Below are 17,968 nucleotides of genomic sequence, written 5' to 3' on the forward strand. Positions count from 1 at the left end.
ACAATTATATCTGGAATGTGAGGTCAGAAAACTGGCACACTTGCTATATAAATTCGCATTTATCAGATGATCTAACTCGTTAGATTGGGGCTACTGAAATATTTCCAGAAAAGGTCCAGTTGAAAGAGTTAAAATTTGCTTAGTTCCGATATCATCTACAGCCATACAAATGCAATAAAGCTTTACACATGCATTTCAGTTGTCTGTCCAGTTTCCATTCTCTTCACAAACGATGCAATAAGAGGTGGTCAGTAATGAATCACTTCAAGTAGATTTTGCCTGCTCGCACTTCTTCCGCAAGTGGTTATGATTCTAGACTGCTCCTACTTCTACATGACAGATTTCAGTTTTTCAAGCGGAACTATGGGCCTAGAATACTTTCTTTTTCACTTACTCGGAAATGGCTACTCCCACTTTTATTTACGAAGAAATTTACGGCACATCTACTTCTACTTGAGCACTTTGTCCAGCTCTGGATGCAATCTGTCTTTTAAGCACATCATTATACTTTTTTTAAATATTTTATTGTTCTTGTGTAGGGATGATATATTGTTACATTCTCCACGCTATAGAAATTCCTATATAACTATTATTATTATACCGGTCCTTTGCTCCACACTCAGACTGGGTTCACTGAGAATGTCGTCCACGCCGGCAATGGCCCGGACCACCAACAAATACAGGATGCCCGAATCCAAACCGGCGATGGTCCGAGCTTGAGAAGCGTCCGGGAATTCGACCGGGATAACGCGGCCCGTCACTTGGTCGGTGGCGTACACCATGTATGAGGTGGCACCTGTTACAGAGAAATGGAATAGAGTTGGAGTAATTGAAAATACTTAGCTTTGCCGACTTAGATTGGAATTAAAATCATAGCTATTTTCTTCCAAATTAGATTAAAATTAGAATGATGGCTACTCATTTTTCCAAATTAGAATAGAATTAGAACGATAGCTACTCAGTTTTCTAAAATTAGATTAGAATTAAATTATAGCTAGAGTTTTTTTCAAACTAGATTAAAATTAGAACAATAGCTACAGTTTTCTCCCAAATTAGATTGAAATTAGAGTGATGGCTACTCATTTTTCCAAATTAGATTAGAATTGGAATGACAGCTACACAGTTTTATTCCAAAGTAGATTAAAATTAGAATGATGGCCACATATTTTTCCAAATTAGATTAGAATTAGAATGACGGCCACATATTTTTCCAAATTAGATTAGAATTAGAATGATAGCTACACAGTTTTGTTCCAAATTAGATTATAATTAGAATGATGGCCACATATTTTTCCAAATTAGATTAGAATTAGAATGATAGCTACACAGTTTTGTTCTAAATTAAATTAAAATTCGAATAATGGCTAGTCATTTTTCCAGATTTGAATAGATTTAGAATGATAGCTACACACGTACACAGTTTTCTTCCAAATTAGATTAGAATTAGAATGATAGCTACACAGTTTTGTTCTGAATTAAAATAAAATTCGAATAATGGCTAGTCATTTTTCCAGATTTTAATAGATTTAGAATGATAGCTACACACGTACACAGTTTTCTTCCAAATTAGATTAGAATTAGAATGATAGCTACACAGTTTTGTTCTGAATTAAATTAAAATTCGAATAATGGCTAGTCATTTTTCCAGATTTGAATAGATTTAGAATGATAGCTACACACGTACACAGTTTTCTTCCAAATTAGATTAGACTTGGCAACACAGTTTTTGACAAGAAAATGAGATTAGAACTAGAATCACAATTCGCAAAACCTAATAAATCGAACCCCATTTGTATTCACAAAGAAGCCCAACAAAAAGCAAATTCACTTCATATCAAACCATAGCTGATTCTCGTCAGCATAAGAATAGCAAATGTCCGTGCCGCGAGCTTGGCTCATTCCGCAAAACACAGTTCTCCGGTAGCACTTTCCAAAAATCCAGATATGAGATTTGGATTAGAGTGAGAGCGTTGAAACATTTCACAAATTAGATTAGAACTAGATAACTGGCGTTTCGCTCAAATTAGTCCAAGCAGACAACTAGAATTAGGAAATGAGGTCATACCTTCGGAAGCATCCCACAAAACCGTCACGAAATCCTCTCCAAATTCTTCCACTCTCAAGTTAGTCGGGGCTGAAACGGCCGTCCTCCGTACGATTGTTTCACTTTTTGCGCTCGCAGACTCCTCTTCCTCGTCTCCGTAAGCAACGACAAACAATCGATACGCCACCCCCGGGTCGAGGCCCCCGATTTCCACGGCAGGTTCGAACGAGTTCACCAGAAATCCTTGAGTCTGACGGTTGTTATCGACATACTCGACAGTAACTACAAATCGAGCCGAGCCTGTGAAATTATTCAATCACTTTGTTATTTTTCAGCATTTCTCTATAAACAATCCATTCGTGGTACAGAACTTCGGAATTATACAAAACCATATATTTTTAATTTATTCACTAAAGTCATTTTGTCAACACTCATCATTAGCGAATAAATTGCGGTAAAACAAATTTTAAATGTAGAAAATATTTGCCCACATGTGATAATAATGAAAAAAAGTCTACCGTACTAAGTTGTTTGTCAAAAATTGACTTGTTTGGTTAGCAGCGTATTCGGCACTTGCTGAATTTGGCATTAGAAAATAAATGTGGCACTGAATATGAGCGTTCCCTATTAAAAAATATTGTCAGGTTTGCTAAAAAAAAGGATGCACGCCAAATTTGACTCAATTCAAACCTGTAGAAGCAAAGCTGTCGGAATTGGAAAAATTTAAATTTATTAAAAAATTGATGACTTTTTTGCAAATTTCACTGGCAACCCCATAGAATTGATACGTTGCCTACGAAAATGATGCATGGTAAATTTACCTCGATTCAAACCGGTAGAAGTTATTGCTGTTGAAAAATGTGGATTTGAAATCATAGCATTTACAGCAGGCAGTTTTGTAATTGATAATGATCAAATAACTTCTGACCGCAAATACTATTATAAGCTATTGATGAGAGTCAGGCGAAAAGCTTTGATAGAATAAAGCTATCAAGTTAATTTTACTATGTATGTGTAATATTAAGTTTTTTTTTGTCAGCGAATTCCCACCTTTGGGGGCGTTCCACGAAATAAAAATGCTGTCGACCGTGAAATCATCGACTTTGAATTCTTTTGGGGAGGAAGGCCGCGTTTTCACCGTTTCCGTTCTGTTTGCAACCAACTCGACTCGTTCTTTAGTGCCGACCGGTCTGACGATAAAAACGTATTCCGTCCCAGGCTCCAAATCTCCGACAACGATTTGAGGACGATCCACCTTCATTTGTGATATGACCACACCCAGCGAGGAGACGTCCACAAAGTAGGATTGTGCTCCTGAAAAATAAAAACTGATTGCAACACCGGCCAAGAGAATGTGCCCCTGACATACTTGTAAAAACTACTTCATTTTCAAAACTCGCAACTAGAACTAAAACTAGACGTACTCGTGTTTCAAAATTTGAACCAGAACTAGAACCAGTAGCTAGTTGACTCTCAGTTAACTAGATTAGAACTAGATTGCTAGTTCATACAAGTTTATCCACTGACCTTTGACCTCTCCCCACGAGATAGAAATCACACTTTCCGATACCGAGTTGACGTCGATATCCGAAATTCCGGACGGCACTGCGAAATACCGATAGATTTGTCAAAAACAAATCAAATAATTACCAAATTTGAAGTCTCTTGTAGGAACGGGACTTGAATTTACAATGAATGACATATTGATGTTGAAATAACCCGAATATTTTCGGCTGACACTCGTCAGGGGTAATAGTCAGAAACTAATAGGAATTGAAATAAACATTGTATATCAACAACTGTATCACCAAATATGACGTCAACGGTTTGAAAATGCGAATATAGGTGTCAAATATTTGAATCACAAAAAAGTCAAATCAACCCACAACTTCCTTTTTGAGCGAATAAATTATAAACTATGAAAGAAAAACAAGTATTAAAATAATAAAACAAAATCAACCCACATGTAGTTTCACTTTGCCGTTGACCCACGCCGCCACGTCTCCCTTCTTCCGACACAGCAACAATTTCAAACCAGTACGTCGTGCCAGAGTCCAGTTCCGCTATGCTTAAGTTTGTGAGTCTGGTAGCGAAAGTTCTGCGAGCCAACCCTCTGCTGTCGAGTTGCCCTTCTCGTTGTAGATGCGTCGCGGACACTTCGTCCGAGCGCCACAGAATGGTAACCTCATACCCACTTGCCCCACGGACTGAGTCCCAAACGAGCGTCAACCCAGAGGTACTAACTGATGTCGTCCGAATGCCAGTTACATCTCTAGGCAAGGATTGGAAATCCAGCAATGTGCCGGCGACAAAACTAGATCGATTCTGAGAGTCAAAGGTTACAACAAAAACTCGAAACCAAATTCCGTCCGGCAGTTCCTCAAAAGTGATCGCTGGTTCTTGCACTGATGTGGTGGCGATCACGCCCACGTCGTCTTCGAGGGTGACCCGATAAAAATCGGCAGTGCTGACTTCGGACCATTCCAGGGTGACAGAGCTTGACGATATTCTTCTTACTACGATGTCGGTCACTTCTCCAGGTACTATGAGAGAGAATCGGCAGATGAGCTTTTCCAAATTACATTAGAATTGTATTATATCCATTTCCAAATTAGGTTAATGTTAGAATTATATATACAGTTTTTCTAAATTTAATTACAATTTGAACTATATCGACCCATTCTTTTTCAAATTAGATTATAATTGGAATTCTATTATACTTTCACGTGTTTTTTCCAAATTCGATTAAAAGTAGAAATGTAGGCGGACAGCTTTTTTTCAAATCAGATTGTAATTACAATGACTGAATTCAAAATTGAATGAGATTCCGAATTAGAAAGAAATCCAATAAAAATTAAGCTCCCTCCATATCAAATCCTGCTCATTTCCTACTCATAAGCACGAGAATGGCAGAATGGCAGAAAGCTTGGCTAGTTTCACACAACACGATTCTCCAGTAGCATTTTCATGAAAACCAAAAATGAGAGCATAGAAACATTTCACAAATTATTTATAGAATTAGATTAACGGCGTTTTGTTCGAACAGTCTAATCGTGCAATTGCAATTATTAAGTTGAGCATGTTGGATTAGAATAAAATCTCTTAAATGCAGAACTTGACTCACGAGTCGATCCAGACAACATGACAGATTCGCTTGAGCGAGCTTTGTCTCCTGTCGAACGAGCTTCAAGTTGCAAGAACGTCCCGGGATTCAGTCTGAAAAACGTATCAACGAGAACTATAGTTTCAATAGTCTTTTCCAGGATAGAAGGCTGTAAGCGTCAATTGGTATATCATACCATACCATATACGTTTTACAAAGCTATACGTAAGTTCTACAAAGGACATATCTGTGAAGTCGTGATCAACACACAGCAAGGACACTAAGTGCAATGAAATAGGTATGGTCAAAATACACAAAATGTGACATGGAACTGGCAATATATTCAGTTTGGTCGCATTAAAGGTTCATATTTAAGCTTTCCACGTCGTTCATACCGTTCTTACACCAAAAGACATATCGTCGGATATCGGTGCAACAAAATATCAAAATGCGTAATACTTGGATACTACATTCAGAATCTGATCACCCAGTCCTAGTAATATCATTATCTCGAGTCTAATTTATGATTATTGTGAATAAAGCTATACACTGTCCATCCGCTCACCTTTGAATTATGACAGAACTCTCTTCTGATAAAACGTCAAAAGTGACGACGCCATCGAATACGCGAACAGCGGTCCATTGCTCGTCAAATGAAGACACCCCTTCTTCCTCCACAGTCACGCTCACAATGTAGAACGCGGCTCCTGCAAATATGAAACATGAAACGTGAAACGTCAAAGCTCCAACTATGAAGGTGGTTCTAAACCAGACCTGAGACTTGTGCGGAAAAGTTGTTTGCAGTTTAGTACATAAAATATATTTAGTAATGTTTATGCGTGGAATACAACTACTATAGTAGGCTGCATAAACTGAACCGGAAATGCGTTTACTTTGAAGACTAGTTTATTTACTGTGCATAGCAAAGCGTGCAGTAACAATTGAAGTTACAAGTCACTGTTTCCATTTTCAAGTTCAGATCTTGTTTGTCGTCATTGTTACATTAGGAAGCACAAGGTATGTGCTTAAATTATTACTTCATGTTTCCTTACTCGTAAAAGAATTCAATCATCCTCACTCACAAACGGTGGCAGGCTCATGAACGGTGAAGGCTGGAGGTTGACATTTCAACAAGATTTGGAGTACTACATATTAATTTAATGAAGTCAACCTTGTTAGTTTATGACAGGGTTGTAACCAAGCCGCAAGGCTCCGAGTCAAGTCGAGTCATTTTCAATTCACCACCGATTCAAGTCCGAGTCAAAGTCATCTCGCAGAAGGTCGAGTCCGAGTCATGATATTATGATTCGAGTTGGAGTCCAAGTCATTGTGTTGACTGCTCAGTTTCTAGATAAAGTTTTGTTAAACCCACTTTTAATAACTCTGTTTGGTGGTATCGAATGGTTCGCATTTATAATATACCAATTTTACTGAATTTTACAAGTTTCTGGTCGCATTTTCAAGTACCAGTACCAATAGACGAAATCGCAATAGGGTGGTTACTTTACTATTCTTCGAAATTAAACAATGAAATGTTGGTCTTGGCCGTCTGAGTCTCATGTCCCGTTTCCAGATAAAGTCTTGTTTAACCCATTTTTCATAACTTTTTTTGGTGGTAGTGAATGGTTCGCATTTAAAATATACTAATTCTCCTCACTTTTATCAGTTTCTGGTCGCATTTTCAGGTACCAGTACCATAAACGAAGTCCCAATAGGGTGTTTACTTTACTATTTTTTGAAATTACAATGAAATGACGGTCGTGGCCATCTGAGTCTCGACTTGGTTCGAGTCATGGGCAACGTCTCGAGTCCAAGTCGAGTCATTTCCGTATTTTGAAAAAAATGACTCGAGTCAAGTAGAGTCATCAGAAAATCGTGACTCGGGTTGGACTCGAGTCGAGTCATTACAACCCTGGTTTATGATGAGCTCCGAGACTCCGGTCAAGTCACCAAACAATTGCGGCTCGATACAAGAACTCTTAGAGAAGCAAAATATTGACTCGGGTAGAGTCAGCAAAAATTTGTGACTCCAGTCTAGCCACGCCCTACCTCTTACTGGTGTCCATTCGATTGTGACAGATTGCGTCGTCATGTTGGATATCTCGGCATCACGCGGTGCGTTCGGAACTGAAAAAAACAAATGTCGCAAAACTGCAAACAATCCATAAACTGTGACTCCTAACCTGTCTGCACTCTGATTGATCGACTGCCTTGTTCGTTTTTGCGATTTTTCGCGTCTATCGAGAATATTTGCAGCTCGTACCAATTTCCGGACTGCAATTGGTCGATCTCTAACGTTGGTCGTGTCACTGTTTGCGAATTCTCTCCTTCTTCGCCGTTCACCAACACTTCGTACGACGCGGCACCTGAGAGAGAACGGTTTCTTCAGAAATGGTCTTCAAAATGCTACTTTTTAGAGCATTGAAAATAGGTACCGCCAACTTACACCACTTAAGGCACTTACGCTACTTGAGTGATTGCAATTCGAAAAATTTTCAAAACATTTTTTTTTCACTATAATCAAAACTTTTTCAACTGTACCATCTTCACTTTTCACATTTAAAATTTACTAATTTTTGGTTGTGAAATTTTTGATTTGTAATCAATGTATTTACGGCGGGTAGCTCTATAATAAATGATCAAGAATTGTGAGGTTGTCAACCCGTCATTTTATAAACTGGCTAATTTTTTTAAAAAGAAATCATTTTATTGACTTGGAATTCAAAAAATACTAACATCTGTAGATATTGAACAATTATGCGGGCTTACATGAAAAATGTCAAGAAATTTGCTAAATTATAAAGGAATTAGCCAACATCAAATTTTAAATTGATTTGAAGTTTGCAACGTACATTTTCTGCGTGGTGTTGTTCATGGTCTATTTGGGCGTCGGTCACAAGAGCGCAAGTGTAAAATAATCTAAAACTCGGACAATTTAGGCTGCATGTGAAAACTACATAGACTTTTAAACAAACTAATTTGAACCAAACAGTTCATTACAGCAAAACTTGGCGGCATAACAGAGGTGTAGCGAACAGCAAAGTCTCACTTCTTTCAAACGATACCGAACAATCACAAGCAAGTTATTGGTCTTTAACAGCTGACTCCGAGTTGCATACATTTGTCGGGATTCAATTCAATTTGTCGGTTAATTTCGATTGTTAAAGGTGCACTGGTCCGCAACATTTGCTTTGAACTTTTACCGGTTCGCGAGGTCAAAAAGGTTGAGAACCACTGTTTTGAACCATTTATAGTTGACTGTTTACGGCAGACTTGTACAATCTACCAATTTAGTTAGTCGACGGTTAACTAACCAATGTTTTTTGGCTAGTTCTAGTTCTAGTTACGGATTTTACAAGGTGACTAATTCTAGTTGTATTTGCGCATGTAAAAAAATAATCCAGTCGCAAAATAACACATGTTGTGTTTTGGCGTGATGTTCATGCAGCCATTGCTAGCTAACAGTTATCGCTACTAACATTGGTTAGGGGTAGGTTTTGGGGGTTGACGCCCTGATTCTGACAAAACAAAAATTAATGATCTGCTTAGGAATCTGCTCAGTTGTTTTTTTATTCAGATAGTTGCGGACTGTTATAGGTCCTTAGATGTAGTTCTAGTTGCGAGTTTTGAAAAGTGACTAGTTCTAGTTCTAGCGGTGCATTTCAAAAAATCCAGAAGTTTGTACAAATCTGGTACAAACGGTTAAAATTTGGATTAGAAACACATGTTTGGACTGATTACTACCGCTAGCAAACTCACCTTCCGCCGGTTGCCAAAAGATAGAAATACTATTCGAAGTGACGTCTCTTTCACGAACTGCCGTTGGAGACGCAGGCACTTTGAAAAAACCAAAAATATGATGATTTCAAAAACTCTAAAGGGTCATAAGTTTGCTGTAAAAGGTAACCCACGCGTATTTTCAATCACTACATCACTCGAGATGCTGAGTCCGCTTCTCCCTTCTGCGCTGACCGTAATTTCATAGCTAGTGCCGGTTTCCGGTAATGTCATCACAAGGAACGGCTCGGTCGTGGTTTCGCGGACATTGCGTTCCGTTTTGGTCCCAAGAGGGGTCCAATTTGCGGTGACCACGTAACTGACTGCCCCCCTCACCAGCAACCACGAGATTCGCATCGAATTTGGCCCCACCTCTCCAACCTCCCTGATCGTTGGTCTGGCAGGAACTAAAACGCAGAGATTTATTATTTTAAAATCCATCAAGTCATGTGTAAAAGCCAATAGTTTCGAGCGAGTGGCACACTAGCAAAATTATAAAATGCTCAAGGCACACTTACAGAACAAAATATTTACAAAAAATATTCAGACGACGCAACAATGCCGTCTAGAATAGGATGCCGCAAGCTCACGAGCACGACGGCTAGATTAGAAAAACTATACGAATCACCGCATGAATCACTAGTCAAAGGAAACCCACTGGTATCAACGTTGATGGCTTGACTTTGGTCGCTTCTGTCTCCGCTGGTTCCGATTGCGGAAACGCGGAACGAATACGAAGTCCCGGCTCGTAGATTTCTCGCGACAAACTGGAAAAATGAATTTTGGTTTAATATGATAAGGCGATGAAAATACGAAAAATAATTTTTTGCCTAAAAAACTGAAAAGAGTTATCGTTCAAAACAGTATTGCGACGAAAATACGAAAACTCATTAATTTTGCAACAAAAACTGAAGAGAGTTCAGGTTGAAATCGATATCGTGGCGAAAAACTCGTTATTTCTTGTAAAAAAATCAAGACTTTGGTTCATAACGCTACCGCACTGAAACTTCGAAATCTCACTATTTCTTGCAAAATACTGAAAAAAGAGTTTCAGTCAAAAACAAGGAAAATACGAGAACTTCTTTTTTCTTGCAATAAAAACGGAAAAGAGTTTCGGTTCAAAACGATATCGCGAGGAAACAATGAAAACTCGTTGTTTCATGCAAAAAAAGAAAAAACAGTTTCAGTTCAAATCGATTTCGTGATGATACGACGAAAACTTATTATTTCATGCAAAAAAAACTGAATAGTCTTGGTTCAAATTGATATTGTATTTGCAAAAAATGAAAAGAGTTTCGTTTCAAATGACTCATTCACCGTTTCCTCGTCCGTTCTGAAAGTGTCGATGTCGTCATCCAGGGCAATCACAGAGACGACGTATTCTCTGGCACCTGAACAGGAAAAGAAATAAATTCGGGCTCAAAGAAGACAAAACTTGCGATTTACCAGACACTCGTTTCCACGACAACGTCACAGTTGAGTTGTTTACGGAAATGACTTCAGGTTTCTGGGGCGTTGCGATGCCTAAATGGGGAATGCAAACAATTAGACACAAAGACAGATCAATGCTTCCCAACCACTGGGCCATTCCAAATGTGACTGATTTCTAGAGCTTCTTGGAGGTACAGGACTGCAACATGCAATTGAATAGTACTTTCATATTGAAAAAAAAGTTGAATATTTTCGCCTCACGCAAGTCAGGGGTAATTGCCATCAATTAATTGGAAATAACATTGTATATCAACGATCGTATCATAAAATATCACAAATTTCATGCCGGTGACATCAGGTTTTGTGATACGATTGTTGTTGTCCAATGTTATTTCCAATTCTCTACTAGTTGCTGACGATTACCCCTGACGAGTGTCAGCCGAAAATATTCGGTTCATTTCAACATGAAAATATTATTCACTTACTGTTTTCTGTTCAATATCTCATAGAGGGCTGGTTTTGGTGGTCAATGAATGCCAGCAATCTTGTTATTAATATTGCTGTAATCTTCTGGGAGCAAATAAAAAGCATGTGGGCATGGTCACAAACTGACGTGCGGCGGTTATTCAAAATTAGGTGTACCACAATTTCAGGTATTCCTGGATATTCTCCGAGGAATCCAATCTTGACCAATTCCCACCCATTGAGATGAAGTTATAGGCTTCGAAAATTGTAGGTTGTGGTAAACTCTATCACAATTCTATCAAATCCAAAAATTTTTACTGCAATAACTTCCACGGGTTGTAATTGAACCAAATTTTGTTATGCATCGTTATGTTTTTAGACAACGGAACAATTTCATGGGGTAGGCAGTAAAATTTGGAAAAAAAAAATTTTCTTCTATAGAATGACTCTAAACTTTCTTCCTCTACTAGCTTCGCTCGCTTGGAAATGAGTCAAGTTCAAGGTACAAAGTTTTTTTGGGCAGGCTGACCATTTTACCAAACAGCTAATAAAATTAGAGAAGTTTCTTTTTCTTTTCGCACAACCCTAAAACACTGACAATTTTGTCCAACAAATCTTACCTGTGGTAGCGACAATAGGGTCGCTCTCTTCACTTCTGGCGCCGTTAGCTGCGATCCCGACAACAGAAAACGAATATTGCTTTCCAGGCGTGAGGTTCTCTACAATAATCTGCGTTTGAGAGGTCTCCAGCGTTTGTACGAGCAAGTTGTTGGTTCGAACTGCAACCGAGTAACGAACGGAGCCGGCCGACGCGTTCCAAGACAACGTCACTGATTGGGATTCCGTTGATATGATAACCAGCCCGAGCACAGCGGAGGATACTGAATACAAATCAAAACTTAATTATCATGTTTATCATGTTCATTAATTGAAACAAATAGGAGTTGATGCTTCATAATTTGCTTGTATTTGTATTGTATAATTTTGCTTCTTATCCATTATGACAAACGCATAGGTACCGGTACATCTGACTTCGCATAGAGCTTATCTTAAAATGTCACCGTTACGCCACATTTTTCCATATCGGAATTTATTTGAATCGCTATTTCAATGTAAAATCAAACAATATATTGATATTGAAATGGACCTGAATAATTTCGGCTGACACTCCTCAGACGTAATGAGCGGCAACTAGTAGAGAATTGAAAACAACATTGTGTATCAACAGATAAAGTGCAACGGATGTAGTCTTGAATGTGAAATTCTTTTCTTAAACCCACCCGTTTGCAGTACGAGCGGATCAGAAAACTGCGTATTTAATTTTCCGTTTTGTCCGACCGATTGCACTTTGAATTCGAATTCCGTGCCGGGCGGCAATTCCGAGAGCGTTAGCTGAAAAGCAACCGTTTAGCTTTTTCTCTTAGATGACGTCACGAAAAAAATACCCGGTTCAGCGTCGTTTCAAAGACGGCTTCTTCGTCGATAGTCAAATCTGCGACGGTAACAAAATATCCAGCGGCACCTGTAAAAAAATGTGTCGTAAATATAGGGTTACCATATTTTGAGGACACTTTGTTCAAATCGCCAATCAATGAGATCTGACTAGAATTCGAGTGATGAAAAATTTTGACTGGAAATACGGTTGTTTTGACAAAAAATAAAAATGGACGCCCGCTCTAAGCATATGTTTTAGTCAGTCATGCATTTCCTGACGTCGAAATTCACTTTTCGTGTAATTTATGGCCTTTTTCAGTTCTGCCTGTACAATCGCCTGGATGTAAAAGCTATATAGGAGGACGAATTGCAGAAAAGGACAACATTTGGGTGTCCTCGAAGGACATTTTCCATTTCACGAAAAATGAGGATATCACAAATTATAAAAGCTAGTTCTACAATACATTAAACATCATTTGATCATTTTCAACTAAATCTATTTCATCGCACCATCGCAGAAATGTTATTTTCACTAACATACGCGGCTTTGAGTTTTAGATGCAGTGATACAATCAATAAAAATTTTCAGGCTTCCACATTGGAAAAAAAAACATTGAAACTTCTTCTTGATAATATTACCATTAGAGGGAAGATGTGTAAAATTCAGTGCTCGAATAAAATTATCTCTTGCTCCTTGAATAAAACCATTACAATGAATGCTCGGATAGGATTTGATAACTCGAGATGTAATTCTGCCGAGGTCGTAGCGGGAGCAACAACTCACCATTTGCGGGCTCCCAAGTCACGGTAATCGTGGTTTCCGTGACGGTGACAGCCTCCAGGTTACGTGGTACGGACGGCACTTGAAAAAAGTAGTTATGATCAAAAAAAGATTGAATGCAATCTCAACAGACTTGTACAAACAATTTTAGAAATACACAACACGAATTAGAACTAGAACTAACGATCCTTCAAAATCCTAAACTATCTAATAAAACAAGATTCAGTTCCGAAGCAACTAAGAACTGATAATACTAGAGCCCGACCGATATTGGATTTCTGAGCCGATACCGATAAGACCGATATATTCAGCCGATATTCAAAAGATATGGAATCTAGCTCAAGGCCCATATTTAACACCTCAGAGCATTTATTTCAACAACTTTACAGCCATTGATATGCTTGAACATGAAACAAATGATCTAGGGGCTATAAAAATATATCAAAAGCACCAATGCAGCAGTTGCAGATTACAGTTCACGAAGCACAATTTCTCGACCCTTTCTCCAAGGAGTGAACTTCTGTGGTCTTCCATAAATGATGTATATAGTACTAAACACAGTTTCACAGTTTCACTTGGTACCATAGTTAGTGGCACAGCAAGAATTGGAAATCTTTCTTCATTTTGGTACCACCGCTCCCTTGCAGGGGATCTTTCCTTCAATGGTTTCACCAAATATTGATATTAATATTGATATTCTTCTGGCAGTGCACCTGGAGCCTTCAGCACATCATTAACAAATAGCTGAAGAGAATGTGCAAAACAACTGAAATTGTCCACGTCTGCAACTGCTCCACCCATCCCCCTTGGGCCTTGACCGTCCATGACCAGCATTTCAACAATCAATTGATCAATATTTTACGCTCTTTTGTCAGAATTGGCCAATGTCATCATGGAATCAAAAATTTTCATATCAATTATTGGCTTTACTCCACGTTTGCTTGATTTTCTTGTCCTCTATGCTCGCATATTTCCTATCATGGTGTCCCGCAGGCCTCAGTCTGACGACTCCATGCATTACTGGTATAATTAGCTCTGTTGGTACCGAACCAATAGCACTATCTTCAGAGAAATGTTTCGACGCGACGCTTTTCTCTATCATCACAAGGGTCAGTCCAGCATGATTGAAGTTCTCATTTCTCTTACTGATTGAAATCTTCCGCAGACAACTATCCTTCCAGCTGCTACCTGTCTTTGGTGATCGATTACTGCAGGGGGATTCCCACGAAGTCAGTGGGGCGTAACGGTGGTTAGTTATCTATAATATTTTTGGATAGGCACGCCTACTGCCGGTATGCAGTATGCACTACATGCAGCTTGGCAATTTATTTTTATAATTTACCGTCCTCACGTCTTCTATCGACTTCTCTTGACTCCCTTCCACCATGTTGTGACGTCACGAAAATGGCCGATATTTTTTTACCTTCAATGGCCGATACCGATATTTCTCTCCAAGCGTGATATCGACTCGATATTATCGGCGAGCCGATAATCGGTCGGGCTCTAGATAATACCAATTACTCATTATAGCAACTGACGTCAGAAATGTTGGAGATAGAATTGGGGTTTCAAAACGGCGCGTTTTGAGTTTGAAATGGAGAAGGTTTCGACACCCAAAACCCACCCCTGGCTACCCCACTGTTAGTACTGATGACTCTGAACTAGCAATGGCTGCGGAACATTACACAATAGAACAACGTTATCATGATTCACATCAAACGACAACGCGTGTTTTTTAGTTGTTCTGCAAACTATTTTTTTACTGCGCAACTAGAGCTAGAACTAGAACTGCTCAATTTTCAAAATCTGCAAATAGAACTACAACTAGAACTACACAAAAATCAGTAGTAAGTTTTTCATGAAAGAAATGAATTGGTAGCTTGTACAAGGCTGCATTTTAACGAGACTCACATGTTTGTGATGTCACTGAGGCGCTCGGAGCGCTTTCCTGACCATCAGAGCCTACAGAGACGACCGACATCGAATATTCCCAACCAGAGTCCAAGTTTTCTACCATGAAGCTGAAACAGACAAAAAATATGTCACAAGTTAATCTGAGTTTCTGAAAATCAAGCGTATTTACCTTGGAACGATCGAGTCAAATACGATGCTTTCTTCAGAACCAGATTTTACGACCAGGACTTTGTAACCGGTAGACCCTGTCGGAATATAAAACTCGATAATTGGCTAGCATTATGAAATTTGGGCTGAAAACAATGATTCGAATACTCAAATTCGAGTCGGGTATCAGTTGGAATGACTCGAATCACGCAGTAGCACTAGGCACAACGATTCGAGTACTCTATCATTTGGAGTCGAGTACGGAGTAAGAAAATATTCCGTCTTCACACCTGGAGTAACATATGAATACTTTTCAATACTCCACCATTGGAGTCTCAAATCCCGGGTAGATCCAGAATTATTTTGGATGCCAAGCAACTGTGCCGCAAAAAAGAGACATCTTTGAAAGTCTCAAGTCATTATTACCAAAAAAATATCTTTGAAGAAAATTTCGAAATTTTCAGAAGTCTACATTATAATATGTGCTACTTAAATCCTTGAGTCGCAATCGAATCACTCAGATACTTGATTTTGCCCGAAATATAATTAGAAAAAGAGCAAACCTTCGGTAGGAAGCCATGAAAGAGAGATCGAATTTGTTCTGATATTTTCAACCAACAGATTGCTTGGTCCTTGAGGTTCTGGAAACAAATCGACGACGTTTGATTACAAATCACAACCGAAATAAAAGAAATCAATTCAGATTATATTTAATAAGAATTTGATGAATATATTATACAGTAGGGTTGCTCAAAGATAACTTTATTTGCGGATTCCGAGGATTCACTGATTACATCGTTACGTTGCATAAAAATAAACGTTGTACACCAAATTTGGGTGAATTCCAACTCGTAAAGTACTGGAGTTTCATTATTTTGAATTTATCATTAAAAAAAATTTAAAAAATTTCCAATTATACTGACAACCTCATGAAATTGTTGCGTTGTCTACAAAAACGATGCAAACAAATTCCACGCAATTCAAAGTTATTTCAGTTTCAATAATTATTCAGGGATTACCCACCGTTAATGCTATTTTAACAAATCCAAAATTTACAACTGCACAACTTCTACCGGATGGAAATGAGCAGAAATTGTTAAGCATCGTTCTTTTAGACATCAAAACAATTTCCGTGGTTCACAGTAAAACACTGAAAAAAAATTGTTTTCAATTTTTTTATGATAAATTCAAAATATTGAACCAGCTTGACATATACCAGTTAAAATTGAGCCAAATTTGGTGTGCAAGTTTTCTTTTAGTCAAGCCTAACAATTTAATCAGCGAATCCCTTTGAACAACCATAACATACAGCGTTTTGTATGACAAAAGCAAATTTTATAAAACAGTAAACTACAATGCAAGAAAAATCAATCTACATTAAACTATATATGATATAGAATGCAACAATACGACTCACTGGTTATTTGGATGACCGGACCGGCCCTCGCACTCTCCCTGCCACTTCTGCCCACGGCCGAAACATACAGGCGATACGTAGTCCCTGCTTTGAGTCGGTCGACGGAATGTTGAGTCGCCTCGACGTCGTCCGATCGCAATAATTTTCCTGACTCGTCTTCGGTATGGACTCGATAAAACGCGGCACCTGGTTCGAGAAATTTTGTTTCGCTAAAAATTCAAACTCGCTCACAACCACTCTTGGGCAACTAGACGCTATTCCAAATTAGATTATAATAAGAGCGATAGCTACACAGTTTTTTCAAATTATATTACAATTAGAATGATAGCTACAGTTTTTCCAAATTAGACTACAATTAGAATGTTAGCCACACAGTTTTTTCAAATTAGATTAGAATTAGTTAGAATGACAGCTACACAGTTTTGTTCAAATTAGATCAGAATTAGAATGATAGCTACACAGTTTCTCCAAATTAGACTACAATTAGAATGTTAGCCACACAGTTTTTTCACATTAGATTAGAATTTGTTAGAATGACAGCTACACAGTTTTGTTCAAATTAGATAAGAATTAGAATGATAGCTACACAGTTTCTCCAAATTAGACTACAATTAGAATGTTAGCCACACAGTTTTTTCAAATTAGATTAGAATTAGTGAGAATGACAGCTACACAGTTTTGTTCAAATTAGATAGGAATTAGAATGATAGCTACACAGTTTCTCCAAATTAGACTACAATTAGAATGTTAGCCACACAGTTTTTTCAAATTAGATTAGAATTAGTTAGAATGACAGCTACACAGTTTTGTTCAAATTAGATAAGAATTAGAATGATAGCTACACAGTTTTGTTCTATATAAATAGAATGATCTAGTTGTTCAAGTCTTGTTCAAAACTCACCGTTTGATTCTTTCCAAGAGATCTGAATCTGCGACATGGCGACGGAACCCACAGTGATATCAGACGGGGGCAGCGGAACTGTGGAACAGAGAGAGAGAGAGGATCTTTATTTGTCAGTACATGTAAATCAGACTTGCGCAAACTATTGGTTATTCAAAACTCACAACTAGAATTAGAACTAGAACCACTCACTTTTCAAAACTCGCAACTAGAACTAAGGGTGGAGCCCAATTTCTCTGCTGAGTAGCGATTCTCTACTCAGCAACGATTTCGTTACTCAACTCACGCCAAAAAGTATACTCACACTCAAATGCGTCCAGATCGGCACTCAAATCTAAGTCAGCGCACCACCAGACTTAAGTGTCAATTTTCACGGTCGAGCAGCCAACTGCAGGCAACACCCGCCAAATACCGTAGTACCGGTACTGTCGTATATAGCTGATATAGGTACACTATTTCGTGATGTGAGGTTCTGCTGAGCGAATGAAATCAGTGGCGCTTGGACGGATGTTGTGTTTATAATTATATTTGTAATCATCTTGTACCCTTTCGAC

At 38.4% G+C, this 17,968-nt stretch overlaps 1 protein-coding gene across 1 annotated transcript in view; it reads right to left on the reverse strand.

Annotated features, from left to right (window-relative positions):
* Positions 1–17,968, reverse strand: part of LOC145432872 (tenascin-X-like) — an 81,443-nt gene that overhangs the window by 17,451 nt on the left and 46,024 nt on the right. The window contains exons 50-72 of the mRNA XM_080309695.1: positions 17,415–17,492; positions 16,514–16,699; positions 15,660–15,737; positions 15,119–15,194; positions 14,947–15,056; positions 13,039–13,116; positions 12,266–12,342; positions 12,101–12,212; positions 11,441–11,701; positions 10,371–10,448; positions 10,242–10,315; positions 9,583–9,691; positions 9,059–9,331; positions 8,907–8,984; positions 7,331–7,513; positions 7,197–7,274; positions 5,713–5,854; positions 5,169–5,260; positions 4,009–4,587; positions 3,572–3,649; positions 3,095–3,358; positions 2,066–2,344; positions 602–796 (exon numbers count right to left, since the gene is read on the reverse strand). Coding sequence (XP_080165821.1) covers positions 602–796; positions 2,066–2,344; positions 3,095–3,358; positions 3,572–3,649; positions 4,009–4,587; positions 5,169–5,260; positions 5,713–5,854; positions 7,197–7,274; positions 7,331–7,513; positions 8,907–8,984; positions 9,059–9,331; positions 9,583–9,691; positions 10,242–10,315; positions 10,371–10,448; positions 11,441–11,701; positions 12,101–12,212; positions 12,266–12,342; positions 13,039–13,116; positions 14,947–15,056; positions 15,119–15,194; positions 15,660–15,737; positions 16,514–16,699; positions 17,415–17,492 — 3,558 coding nt within the window. The remainder of the gene's footprint in view (positions 1–601; positions 797–2,065; positions 2,345–3,094; positions 3,359–3,571; positions 3,650–4,008; positions 4,588–5,168; positions 5,261–5,712; positions 5,855–7,196; positions 7,275–7,330; positions 7,514–8,906; positions 8,985–9,058; positions 9,332–9,582; positions 9,692–10,241; positions 10,316–10,370; positions 10,449–11,440; positions 11,702–12,100; positions 12,213–12,265; positions 12,343–13,038; positions 13,117–14,946; positions 15,057–15,118; positions 15,195–15,659; positions 15,738–16,513; positions 16,700–17,414; positions 17,493–17,968) is intronic.

This window comes from Botryllus schlosseri, chromosome 2, assembly GCF_051294905.1.
Source record: "Botryllus schlosseri isolate E-star chromosome 2, Bs_hap1, whole genome shotgun sequence".
In the NCBI taxonomy this organism is placed as follows: Eukaryota; Metazoa; Chordata; class Ascidiacea; order Stolidobranchia; family Styelidae; genus Botryllus; species Botryllus schlosseri.